Genomic DNA, 13,300 nt, shown 5'->3' on the forward strand with positions numbered 1-13,300 from the left:
TGTGGGAACATGGTGCTCTCTCCCACCCCTCCCTGGCCTCTGGTGCCTTGGGGCCAGCTCTGGAAGGTGCTGAGCACCCTAAGCAGTGGGTGCAAGTATGCAGAGAGCCTTGTTGAATGGGACCTTGAGTCAGTGAAGCAGCATACTAAATGAAGTGTGGAAAAAAGAGCCCAAAAGCTGAGGCTTAGGCAGGTGACCTTCAGCTAAACATCTGTGCTTGTGGAAAAACCTACCAATAGCTGGTTAATCCCAGAAGGCCCCTGCTGTCACAACCGAGTTGTGTTTGAATAAACCCCTGCTCCACCTGCTGCTTGCTTGGAGGTTAGACTGACCTTTACTCCTCCCCAGCTCCAGTTAGATTTTTCTTTTTTTAGATTTTTCTTTCTCTCTCTTTCCCTGGGTTTTGTCGCAAGGTTTGCCTCTCTGGTCACCCTCTCGACGTGTCTTCCTTTTCTGTGAGGATTGTCTGGGCCTGGGTTGATCCTTGAGTAGCAGGAGTAAATCTCAGATGGATTACTGGCCTGAACTACAGAAAAATTCAGCCTTGGTGTGCAAGGGCTAATTTGAATAGCCAAAAGCAGCAACCTCCAAATAGCAGTGGAGTTTCTTTTCTTAAAATGGTATCAACAGTGTTTTGTGCTGTGTGGTAAGAACTGACTGATTATAAAACTCCCTGTTCTGTAGCACCTGGCAGTGTGTTTGACAATTGCTTGATCACAGTTTTGTGTTTGTTTTTTTATTTTTTTTATTAAATGTTGGGTAATTATGGCTGTTCTCAGATCTTTTTTGCTATTCTTCTCTCCTTGCAGTTTCTATGGAACGGGGCTTATTGCTGGCCATGGCTTCACCAGCCCCGAGCGAACACCAGGTGTTTTTGTTCTCTTTGATGACGATCGCTTTGGGTTCATCTGGCTGGAGCTGAAGTCCTTCAGTCTCTACAGCCGGATCAAGGTCTCCTTCCAGAATGCCGAAGCGCCTTCCCGTGAGGCTTTTGATGAAATGCTGAAGAACATTCAGTCGCTGGCTACTTGATGGGTGATTTGTGATGGACAGGGCTAGGGGTTGCAAAGGCTGCTGCACTCCCCAGCCAGAGCTGGGATGGGGATTCCTTGCTCTCGGTACCTCTGAATAAAAGCATGCACTTTTAATAAAGCCTTTTTACCCCAAATGTACACATCCCGGTTAAAATATCCATGACTGCCCTTTCCTCCCTGCCACTCTCCACTGCTCCCTAGCAGTCCTTGTTACCCAGTCTGTAACATAGCTTTGTATAGCTGAAGGGATCCTGCAGAGGAGGAAACAGACCTTTCTTATTGCAAAAAGAATGCATTGGAACAAAAATAACTCAAGGTCAGAGCTGGATCAGAAGAACATCTAATTGACTGGATGGACACGAACCCGCTGCTCTGACCATTAGCAGTCTCCTGTGGAAGGAGCTCTTCTTCAGGGAAGGGACTAATTTAAGTCTTTGCTGTGCTCTAGGATGATCTGTCCTCCTGGGAGACTTGCTTTACCCTCCTGAAAACCTGTGTGGTCCCCCGCTGCAGACTGGCTGACTGCTTAATGATAAATTGCATCAGCAGTGACAAAGCATGTCCTCCTCTCCAGAAACCTTTCTCTGGGTGCAGCGTTGTCAAGTGAGGCTGGTGTAATACCTGCATCCTTGGCTTAGTAATTGGAGTGGGTGGTTTCATTTTGAGAAATTCCCTCAGCTTGGCAGCAAGGGGAGGATTTCCCACTGTAAATGACTGTGTAGCGTTGGCCTGGCTTCTGGAGCTTGATGGCTGTGCTGTCCCTGGGGCTCCAGGTCTGGATGTCTCCCTGAGCGTAGAGGAGATGATTCTTTTTTTCTTCTAGGACCTGGGTAAGGAACTGGAAATGAGTGTGAACTGCAGAGAAGCTGGTGCATTCAAACTGGTTTTATACCTGAAAGGTTCACCTCAGATCTTTTAAAGTGGATCTGAAAATGTAAAGGAAGGAGAAAAAAGAAAAACGACTGTGAAATAAGCCCAACTGCAGCCTGCTGACTCTTGTTTGTGATGGGCAGCAGAAGGTGCCACATGACGCTGGTACTGATGTGATCCCCGTGATGTGTCTTTCTTGTATCAGGTTGCCCTGTGCAGTCTGAAGGAGCGGCACGGTATTCTCCTAATATTGCTGAGGCTTGTTCTGGCACCTTTAATGGTTGGTCCTGACAGGTGGGTGCTGCTGCTCCACTCACAGGACCCTTCTGTTCCCTTTCTAGTCATACTTGTTTCATCCCAGATGATTGCTGCTTCCACAGAAAGCTCCTGGGCTTAATTTCTTTCCACGATACCTGCATTCTGTGTGGCAGATCTGAGCTCCACTGGGAAGCGTGGGCTGCAGGCAAGGAAGCCGATTCCCCATAGACTGTCCTATGCAGGAAAATCCTGTCCAGTGCTGATCTACAGACTCTGAATTGTGCTATAAACCATCAGCATTTGCATCAGCGCATGTTATTAATCCTGTGTAGGAAGAGATGATAGGGATCCTTATGTGGAGAGAAAAGAGCCGTTTGTAAGGAAGCTCTTGGTTACAAGCAAAATACATCCTTTGTTGCAGTTGCTCTCTGGCTGTTATGATAACCTCCAGGTTTCTTCTCTTCCCACTACCAGCCAGATCGGTATCTAACAAAACTCTGCCTTTACATCTTCTGCAGGTTTTGGTTTGTAAATGCGTCTGTACGTGTGTTGTGTTGGGAGGATTCAGGCCCTGTCTGTGGAGAAGTTTCGGTCACTGCCTGGTTTCACTGACAGCAAGCAGCTTTTATTCTCACTCTCGCAAGGGCTTTTTGCCATTTCTGGCTCTTGAGTGTTCCCTCAAGCTGTGTGAGAACCGAGTCTCCGGCAGAGACTTTGAGTAGAAGGTCATGTCACTCACAGGATTAATTCCTGTCTCTTTGGATATGGTTTTACAAACCTCTGGGAATTTGAAGGTGATTTGGGGCACTTTTTTCTTTGTTTCTTACTGCTTTGTCAGTAGTGGAAAACCTGCCTTAGTGTTAGAGGTGAGGATCTGAAGTGCTATTATCGTTTCTAGTAAATAAGCTATAAAAAGTAGCTTGTTTCTGAGCAGCCTGTTAGAGGTGTTCCTGTCAGCATCAGCAGAGGGAAGGCTTGACTTGGATCTCACCCTGTCATGCAGGGCTGGGAGAGAGGAAGGGTGGCAGTCCTCTGAGCCTTGGGGTGTGGGCAGAGAGGTGAGCCGAAGCTAAAATCGGGCACCTCAGCGTTCTGCTGCAGCTGCTGAGCTGTGTGCAGAAGGAGAGCATGTGCTTAATCTTGCAGATGGAGGTTTCCAGCTTGATGATGTGGATTTCTGGGATACCTAAAGACATTAGGAGTCTGTTCGGCATCTGGGCGGCCAGTTTATCTTGGAGCTTGCTGTTAGGCTGGTGCAGCCAGCATGTTGGCTGCTTTTTATTTTCCCTAACAGCCTGAAGGGATGAGAGAGGTCCCCTTGGGCAGCTGTTTCAATCACTTGTCCCTAAAACCAGCTCTGCTTCAGCTGCTAATGGATCCATAGCTCTGATTGTGGATTCCTCCTTCCCTCAGTGTCCCCACTCACCCAAAAAAAAAAAAAAAAGCTGAAGTTTTACATAACTGACTTAATAGTTTTTGCTTTTTGTTTTTAAAGTAAGATTGAAAATCCAGACTATATTGAATGCACTACAAGCACTTGGCCTGAGACCTGACTCACTGTCTCCTAAGTACAGATGCTGGCTCTGTACTCTCCTCCCTGTAACCTGCTGTCTTGGGTTGGCTGAATGTGTAAAGGTGATGTAGGTATGTTCCACTGCTGTGTCGTAAAATGCTTTGAGTAGTTGTTACCTGCAGCTTAAATTCCCCTTGATTTCAGGAGTCTGCTGGGGAGTGCAGACCGATGGATAGTAGTTGGCAGGAGTGTTTTGCTTGGTGCTGAATATAGGTCTGCTTTGTCACTTGGGTGAGGACCTGTTGGTTGGCTGTTGGCACAGGTTGTGCATCTGCTGTTCTCCAGGCTAAGATGGTTCTGCTTGTAGCTTGTCCCTTCCAAACCTTTTCAGTGGCAGTATTAAAGGTCTCCCTTCTGAAGGTGAGACCTGCTTGGCTGGCTGGAGAGAAGGGCTTTGCACAGGCTTGATGCCCTGCAGGAACTTTTCAGAGCTTAGCGTTGCCCCTGTAGTAGCATGTTTTTATTTATAGCGTACCTGATTGGCCTCAAAATGTCAGAATGTGCTAGTCCTGATTAAAGGCAAAACTGCTGATACACTGTGGCTTTATTCTGTCTAGAGCAAAGGCAATGAAAATAGCAAATTTTGTATTAATACTCCTCCTCTGCCTTCTCTTCTCACCTTCTGCTCCTCAAAGCCTGGCAGGCTTTTGTGGCATTTCAGAAGAAAATTTCCTGTGATTTGGCTTAGGGTGAAGAAAGCTGTTAAGATGGTGAATTTTGAGAGACTGGCATAAATACTCTGGGTGCTCCTGTGCCTTTGCTGGTTCCTTTGTACGTGGCTACGTCAGCGCTTTCAGAGAAAAGCAGAATAACACGATGAGTTACAACTTCCTGCTCTGAAAGCTTTGGGAGAGGGGAACGAACAAGAGGTGTGCAGCCAGATTTAGTGGCAGGCAGTTTGGATCTGAGCATCGCCCATGGCTGAGGGGGTTGCGACCACAGCCCAGGTCCTGCCTTCCCTCGTGGCACCGGTGGGAAGCAGTGCTGACAGTACAGTATTTTGCTGTACTTGCTCGTGTTTGATACAGGCTGTACCACCCCCCTGCACAGTATGTCTCAGTGCATACCCTGCTTGTTTCCTGAACCCTAGTTGTCCAGCTTGTTGGGATATTTCTGTGAGCTGTTGACAGGGATAATGTGTGGTGGTGCCTTGCAGATGGTGATAAATTTCTGGTGCTGACGTGTCCTCATCCTGTTTGCTCTGTAGAAAATCTTGGGGACAATTGGCTTTATTTCTTGATCCCAGATGGGTGGAAAGTGCTGGGGAAGATGGAAAACAACTTGTCAGGGGTAGGAATACTCTCTTGGCAGAAGCCTTTTGGAATAAGCAAAGCGCTTTTGAAATTAGGTTGCAGAGCAGCATTGCCCCAATAGCCACAGCAAGACCTAGGGCTTAGTTCTGTCTCAGGAGCAATGAGCAAGTGACTGGCTTACGTGCTCGGGCTGTGTTGTGCTCCTAGATCATGCTTTCAGTGTTGCCAAAACATGTGGGTTTGGCCAGCTGGAAAACAGAAGCATCAAAGGTCCTCATCCATCCAGTTTGTTTGCCTTGGGCCTGATTTCATAGCTATAAATGTGCTGTGATCAGGCGTTGTGGTTGTAGGAGACTCAGTGCAGTCCACGTGGACTTGTCAGGGTTTGGGTATTTTTATTGAGGAGGAGGAAAAGGGACGGAATTACCTGTAGCTTTGGCTGTCAGCTTCCTTCTGGAGTGAACAGTGCAGTACTGCCACGGCTACTCTGGGATGGGACAGCAGAGGTTGGTTGGCAATTAGTTAGGAACCTTGTACTGGGGAGAAAGCAAATTCATGTGCAAGCGTGCTTGGAGGTGTAAGCTACCAGGAAAAAAACAAAATGCAGCTGGCTCAATGTTTACTTTTCAATAAGGATGACTTTTTATTGCTTTTTATTAATTTAAAACTAGTGGAACTTAATGGGAGTGTTGGGTGTTGTGTGGAAATGGGTTGTATAATCTGAACTTGCTAGTTTAGGAAATGATAATATTAACTCTGTCTTGTAGCTGGGTGCTCACGTGGCCAATAATCTTCTGTTGTGTTCAGCTGCCAAAGGATTGTGTGCTGGCCTTCGTGCTGCAGGCCAGACAGACAGCCTAGCTTACCATTTGGACAGTGAAATATTTGAGATGTGTGATCAGGCGGTGGAGTAGAAGATAAGTTACCAAACTGTGAGTGCCACTGACCTTTTTTTTTTTTTTTTTTTTTGTGTGCTGAATTAAAATGTATGATTCTGGGTTTTGTTTGGATTGCAGTCTTTTTAATTTTTGAGGAAAAGATGCTTGGATCAACTGTGTTTATTAGCTTAATTAAAGCAATCTGCACTTTTTTCATTGATTAGTACTCCTACTTCCCCTAAGCAGTTGTACCCTGTTTCCATGTGTATTTTGCACTCACCACTTTAACATGACACAGATGGATTTATCTGGGTATCTCCAGCAGGCTTTGAGTGTAAAGAAGTCTCTAAAGGTGGTACTTATTAAAAATGAAGGTGAAACACCAGATCCCTGCTTCATACATGGAGTAGTGCAGGGGGAAAAGGTGAGCTTTTCTTTCTAAAATGCCATTTGACATCAAACACCTTGGTTTCATGCCACAAACATCTGTGTGGAACATGATAACTGTAGTTTAAACAACTCACCTGCCCGGTCTGCTCCCCTCTCTGAGCGATGGGGTTTTGCCTTTCCTTTTGTTTGTGAGTTTGAGGAACGGGCTGTATAAAAGCCAGACATGACTTGGCAACACTTGGCATACTTCATCCCAGGTATCGGAAAGCTGAGCAAAACGCGTGTGTTACTTTTACACCTGATCATTGTTACCCAAGGAGCCTTTTCCAATTTCAAATAATAAAAAGGAAAGTTTTGTGAACTTACTTCTGTTTGGGTTTTTGTTTTGGTTTTTTTTTTTTTTTTTTGTTCCAAAGGAAAGCAGCAGGTGAGTTCCACCCTTCTGATGTGCAGCAGCCTGTCTTCCACCATGCAATAAGAATTAATTTTCCCTTGTTTGGGTACTTGGTGAGCAGTTACACTGATTTCCTGAAGATGGAAGGCACAAACCCCCACACCTCATGCTGTGAAATCCTACTCTTCCCTTGTCCCTGTTTTCTGTTCCTTCCTCCTGCATCTACCCCATGCAGCTCCTACCTTGGGGTACCCGTGGTGCCTAGCTCCCTCCTGCAGCAGATGTTGGGGCTGGCAGAACTAATGACCTGAGCCCTGACGAAGTCTTTCTGCCCTTCCAGCCACAGCTTTCTCTTTCTGAAAGGAAGTGTGTGGTAATCCTGAATTATTTTTTTTATTTTTTCTTCCGCTTAGTCTGAAAGAGGTCAGCTTATGCAAAACTAATACAAGGAATGGGGAGGGGGAGGCAATGTGATGGTGTAAGCCCCCTTCTTTATGGAATCAGGCTAAGAGTTGTCTGTATTTCTTATGCGTTTTTTCATGTCCCGTCCCCCCCCCCTTCAAATTCACACCCACCTCAGATCTGAACTGCTTTCACTGATTTTCCAAAAGAGTGATTATGTTGAAATGGGACAACTTGTGGCATGAGCTCAGCTGCCACCGGGGAGTCGTTTGTCCTCGTGCAGCAGGTCTTGTGTCTGGTTTTGTGCCAGGACGTATGGCAGGGTCCCCAGTTTGGTGGGAAAGGCCCGAGTCCTGTCTTTACTGGATCGGATGTTGTGCTTTGAGCCTTGCAATCCAATTCTGCCAGTAAGTTTCTTGGCAGATTATTATTTTTGAGAACAAACCTTGGCCATGGAGCACTAAACTACCAAAGTTCATGCATGAACTTTTAATCTGGAAAGTTTTAGCTTTGAACTACTGGCTCTGCCTTAATGCTGGTAGTTAATCAAGGCCAGAGTGCACTGTTGCAGCTCCTTGAGTGCAGTCCATTTCCCACCCCCCTTTTTCTTTTTTTACCACCAATGTCTTCCGCTAATCCTGTGCGTTAATTTTCTGGTGCTGAAGGCACATCTGACCCCGCTGCTTTATGTGAAGTGTTCTACATACAATCGCACAGTCGTTCAAGCCTTAGCAAGAGAAAATAGTAAAACATGTCTAATAAGCATGCAGTAACTCCTACCATATGTTTGGCCTTCGAGGAGCCCAAATGTAGTTTCTCAAGTGGCAGCATTTTTGAATACCAACCACATGCACCTCCCAAATGCTGGCTTGCAACCCTCCCTCTCCTTCCAAAGAAACTCAGAGATGTGAAGGTTCGGTGCTGGGCGGCTTAACACCTCCTGGAGAGGAGCTGGGGCGGCACAGGGGTAAGTCTCGCCTTCTTTGCCACGGGCCCTGGTCGAGGAGTGAGGAGGTATCTGTGACCTGGCAGAGGTTCTTCCTCAGCAGGTGGGTTCCTCCTCCCGGCTTGGTGATGGATGAACTGCTTTTTCCATCTGCTAGGGTTAAAGTCCCGAGTGTCGCGGCCACTTAACGGGCTGTTAACTGTGAAACCGGCAGAGGGTTGTCCCTGTAGTTGTTAGCTTAGAAACTGAGGCTGCGCAAGGGTAAATTTTTCCCTCTCTGGGAAGACGGTTGCTGTGAACAGGCACGTCCCACGCTGGCTTGGGGACTGTGTTTGCAGCTGGGTCTTAGTCTCTTCTCAGGGCTGTGTTTCTGCTCTGCCAAAGAGGCCACTGCTGCCGTTTGTGGTGATGCTGCTTCTTCCTACTTGGCTTGTTTCTAAAAACCACAAGGCTTTGGTGTCTTAACGCAGAGTCAGAGGTCTGTTGGTTCCAGCCAGGAAGGAAGGTGGGTCTCCCTTCTTCAAGCTGCAAGTATGTGCCTGAAAATCAGTTCCCTGTGTGAGCCCAACTTCTGGCAGCTGCTGGAGACCTTGGGGTAAGGATGGGGTGTGAAAGCAACATTGGGTTTTGCCACTCCCTCTCAAGGCAATACTGCTGCCTTTCTGCCTAACACTTGTTTTATTTTTGGCTGTTGGGAGACGCGTGCTGCTGGGCAGGTCTGGAACTTCATGCTGACTGACTGGCCTGGCAAGCCAAACTGAGTTTTGTCCAGATGTTAGGTAAGCTTATCCAGAGCATCAGCACCCTTGAGCTGTGTGAAACACCGTCTTGCACTCTGTCTCGGTCCTGATCTCCCTGCTCCTTTGGGAATGGGCTGGAACACAGGCTTTTATTCAGTGCTGCTTGGGAGGGTTGACATTTTTCACTGTTCTCTGCTTATCAGCCATCTATTTTACCCTGAGCCCTTTCCTGTGAGTGGGAAGCATCATCTGCCTTCCCTCCAGGTGCAGGAGGGGTTGGAGGGGGACAGACCCACACAATCCCTCCGAGGGGCTGTGTTAGAGGCTGGGAGTCCCTGCGTTGAGTCTAGGGACTGGGGGAAGAGGGAGGAACCTTACCTGCCTTGGTCCCAGGGCTGGTGTTTCCCAGTTTCCAAGCCTTTGGAGGCACCTAAATGGGGGAATGTTCAGCGGTCCAAGCCTGGGTCTGTGCTCTCCTCTTTCTGTGCTGGGGAGCGACGCAATTCTGGGAGGAGGATGAGCAATTTGGTGTGTGCTTTGCTCACCCTGCTTCCCAGCAGTGCTTTGTTTCTTCCTCCTCTTCCCAGTGCAAAAGGTTAATTAGCGGCAAGCTCTATATGGCTAATTAAAGACGCATGAGGTCTTTCTGTGGTTCCTCGGCGATGTCAGCCTTTTGCTCGCACGCTGCCGTCCCCACCGACGCATTCTTGCGGTAATTAATTTAATTTGCGTGAGGGTCTCTGTTCCTGGCTCCCGGGCGCTGGGGCCGTGCCTTTGGCACCCGGGATTTAATGTCACAAAGTCCCTTTTAAACCCCCACTTTGGGACTGACCCTCTCCAGGTCCAGGGTCTCCACCACCACCACCCCGGGGGGCCGGGCGGGGTCGCTGCGGGGCGATGCTGTGGCGCGTCGCGCCCGCCAGGGGGCGCCAAAAGACTGGACAGGGACACTCGTGGCCCCGCCCCTCCCTCCCTGCGGACACGGACACTCGTGGGACATTGCACCCCCCCCCGGCACACTGAGATTCTTGGGACCGGGCACCTTCGGGGCTCCTGGGGTATCCCAGGGCACCCCACGGGACCTGGGACACCCCCCTCCCCAGGACAGGCAGCCTTGTGCGCCCTCCTTTCTGGTGGTGCGTGGCGAGGGGGTGCTGGCAGGGGGACCCCGGTGTGTGGGTTTGCCAGCAGCCACACCTGGAGGATGCTTAGCCCAGGGAGATGTGGGGACGGTGCTTTCTCCCACCAAAAACAAGTGGGAAGGGCCGAGGCAGGTAAGGAAGCGCCTGGCCTCTCCGGGAAGACGGCACGAGGTGTAAGGAACCACTGGTGTGAAGGGCAGGGAGGGCGATGGGAGTCTGCGGCCACCGGCTGTCAGCTCCCACTGAAATATTCAATAAGCGACTCCTTAGCCAACCTCAGGCACTTCCTTCCCTGCTTCCCGCTCCGTCACCGTGTGCTCTGTCTCGCTGTCCGTCAGTCCTGGCTGTTGGTGGCCCTGGCATCTCTCCCCCTGGTGCGGGTCCAGGCTGGAGGGACAATGCTTATTCCTGCTGGGGCTGGGTCTCCCGTGGGGGCTCGTGGGCTGCTCTGGGGTCACGCTGGGAGAAGTGGAAGCTAGAACATCTTTCCCGCTCACCCACCGACACGCTGTCACACCGCCTACCCTTCTCCTCCCGGTCCCAAGCGAACCGGTTCCCATCGGTTATCTCAGTTTGTCACTCGGGCACCTGGGGGGACAGCCCAAACCCACCTTAGCCACTGGGAATATTTTGTGTCTCCCCTGAGCCAGGGAGGATGCAACCGCTTTAAATTTATCTGTAAACTCACTCCCTTCCCTCTCTCCCTTTCAGCCTTCGTGTCTCACCTCTCTTTGAAGTGTTTTTTCTCTGTGGCTGGCATCTCCCCGGGGCTTTTTCTCACCTTCTCATCCCTCGCCTCACCTCCGGGAACCCAAATTAGTCACGGGCTGGGGCAGGTCTTGCAGCTCACCCTGGTGCGTGCAGTCACCCACAGAGCCTCATTTGACCCCGTGTCCCTCAATCCTCGTTACCATAATACCTGACACACAGAGCAAGTGTCCTTTTGGCAGTGACCTTGTTACCTGCTCCAGTGCATTTATCCCACCCTTGCTCCCAGCATATTAGGGGCGTGATTTGCAGCCAACTGCTTGATGGCCCGTAATCCCGGCTGGAGGAGCCGAGCTCCGTTATCCGTCAGTGTATCAGCAGTGCTAGCGCTGCCTGGCTCAGCCCCCTGCATGTTGCTGCTAATTAAAAACAAATGAGGAGGGGATGGCTGGCAAGTGATGCACTGAATGGCTGCGCCCGATCCGCTCCATTTAGGAGTTCTGTGAGTTGCTCGAATAAATAATGTGGAAATTTAATTTTCTGCCACTCTGGAAGGGAGAGATCTCAGATATTATTTGTGCTCTTTTCTGAGCACCTTGCTTGCTGTAAAAGAGAAACCTGCCCTCGCTGGGACCCTTCCCAAAGGCTCCTACGTGGATAACACATTTGTTTCATCTACAACCACATCTTGGCTCGCGCTGGTTCATTAGGGAGAAGGTGCCAAATCGGCCCTCTACTGCGCGGTGCCTGACACAAGGGCAGCTGGAGGCAATCACCAGCCGGGGGGGGGGAACTTTCTCCTCTCCAAAACAAGCAGATACGGCAGCGATGGGGAAAAATACGGCTTAGAGCCGGCGGCCAGCTGGGAGCCAGGCGGCAGAGGCCATACCCCAGCCCTTGCCGCGCCGCGTGTACAATTCCCCCTCTCCCTCTTTGTTTTCTCTAATTGCACAGCCAGGCCTCCCGGGCACAGCCTGTATCTTACCCCGTGCCGGTACAAAGCCCCGTGGAACGGGGCTGGGACGTGCTGACCCGGGAACGGGGAATACGACCTTGGAAGAAGGATTTAAGCGGTTTGGGCTTCACCGGGGAGCGATGCTCGGCCGCTCAGCGAGCCATGGCCCGTGATGGTAACTCTCCTCTCGAATGCTTTGCTCTGGGGGGGGGCTGTAAGTGCTGCTCCCAGGGGGAGGGTGCGATGGGTCACCCTCACCCCAGCTACCCCGGCCGGGGGCATCCCCGAATCCCCTGGGGTGGATGGAGGCATTGGGGCAGCACCGCAAACAGCCAGAGCAGGGTCCCCATTGGGGTCTCAGCAGATTTAATGCTTTTTTTTAAGCCCCTTGGGCGGGATATCAGCTTCTCCTGCCGGGCATGGGCGCAAGTCCTCTGCAATCTCCTTTTGCAACTGTTTCCTTGCCTGTGGCTGGGTTGTTTCACATATGAGAGGGGCTCAGGGAGGCAAGGCGGAATTACAGCATTACAGACAAAGCCTTAATATAATCTTCCCTGCACGAACGGTGTTGCAGGGGGAAGACACAGAGAATGTTCTGCGGAGCGGGCTTCAAATGAGGCAAGCTGCAGTTCAGGATGTACGCTGAATTGCTTCATCACCGCTCCTAATGGCTTAACCAACAAAATCCATATTCATAAATCAAAACAGGAGCGTGAGCGACCTCTGTTCGGCTCTGCTGCCGAGCCGTGGTGCATTCAGAAATAAGGGCAGATTATATATTGCAGGCAGCAGCTCTGTATATATCTTCTGCAGCTGCCATGACTTGGCCTTGGTATTTACTGAGCCCAAGGAGAGACGATACAATCAAATCTGTCTGTCGGCGTCTGAAGGATTAGCTGAGTCAACCAGGAAAAAGCTGAGCTAATTTATCATGCTATTTTCAGTACTGAAATGCACCCTGGACATAATTTCACCCTCAATTACAGATCCCGCAGTTCCACAGAACGCAATTATCAAAAATGTTCTTTTTCAATGTATTTAGTGTTTGGATTTGGGCAATGCAGTGGGTTGGTGGCAGCTCTGCAACCAAGGCTAGCTGATGAGATCTGGAAAGTGGAACCAGCAGAGAGATAAAGCGACTGTATCTGTTCTCTCTGGCCAAGGAAAACGTGGTGCAGGGAGGAGGGTGTCACAGATGTGTTGGCAGAAGGACCTGGCGGTCTCTTGCCCACCATGCAGGGCTGTTGCCAGCACCGGGTCAGAGCAGCCGCAGCTTTTTCTGGCCTCCCAAGGACAGAGAATCCACCGTTTTCCACCCCAACCCCCCCGCAAAGTGTCATTGCAAAGTCCAGCACAAAGTCTGGCTCTGCGCTTTTGCAGCTGCCCTTTGGGTATCTTCCCCCCCAGCCAGGCGAGCATCCCCTGGGACACCAATGCCAGCCCCAAACCCTCTGGCAGCCCCGGCTGGACCCTCCCCAGCATCAAAACATCCCCAAACTGGTGCCCGATCACCCGGGACAGCCTCCCCAGCAGCCTCCCTGCTGGAGCAAGCGCAGGCTTGCAGCGTGCCCCCCCAGGCCGATGCCCTTTGGCATCTGCAGGCAGATGCATTTCAGCCACCCTGATTTAACTCCCTCTGCAAATCTGGGCTGCCGGTGGCAATGCCACCCAGGGCCTGCTGCAGGTTGATCTGTTGGGTCTCCGCTGGGGAGATGTCGCAGGAAAGAAGCCATTTCAAGGGATGAAAAAAACAAACA

General features: G+C 50.3%; 1 protein-coding gene across 2 annotated transcripts in view; it reads left to right on the forward strand.

Moving 5' to 3' along the window:
- Window positions 1-6,621, forward strand: part of FBXO31 (F-box protein 31) — a 29,750-nt gene extending 23,129 nt beyond the window's left edge. For both annotated transcript variants that reach the window (XM_069793321.1, XM_069793322.1), the window contains one exon: window positions 810-6,621. In XM_069793321.1, coding sequence (XP_069649422.1) covers window positions 810-1,032 — 223 coding nt within the window. In that variant the 3' untranslated portion in view covers window positions 1,033-6,621. The remainder of the gene's footprint in view (window positions 1-809) is intronic.
- The last annotated feature ends 6,679 nt before the right edge of the window (window positions 6,622-13,300 follow it).

Source organism: Haliaeetus albicilla, chromosome 10 (assembly GCF_947461875.1).
Source record: "Haliaeetus albicilla chromosome 10, bHalAlb1.1, whole genome shotgun sequence".
Classification (NCBI taxonomy): domain Eukaryota; kingdom Metazoa; phylum Chordata; class Aves; order Accipitriformes; family Accipitridae; genus Haliaeetus; species Haliaeetus albicilla.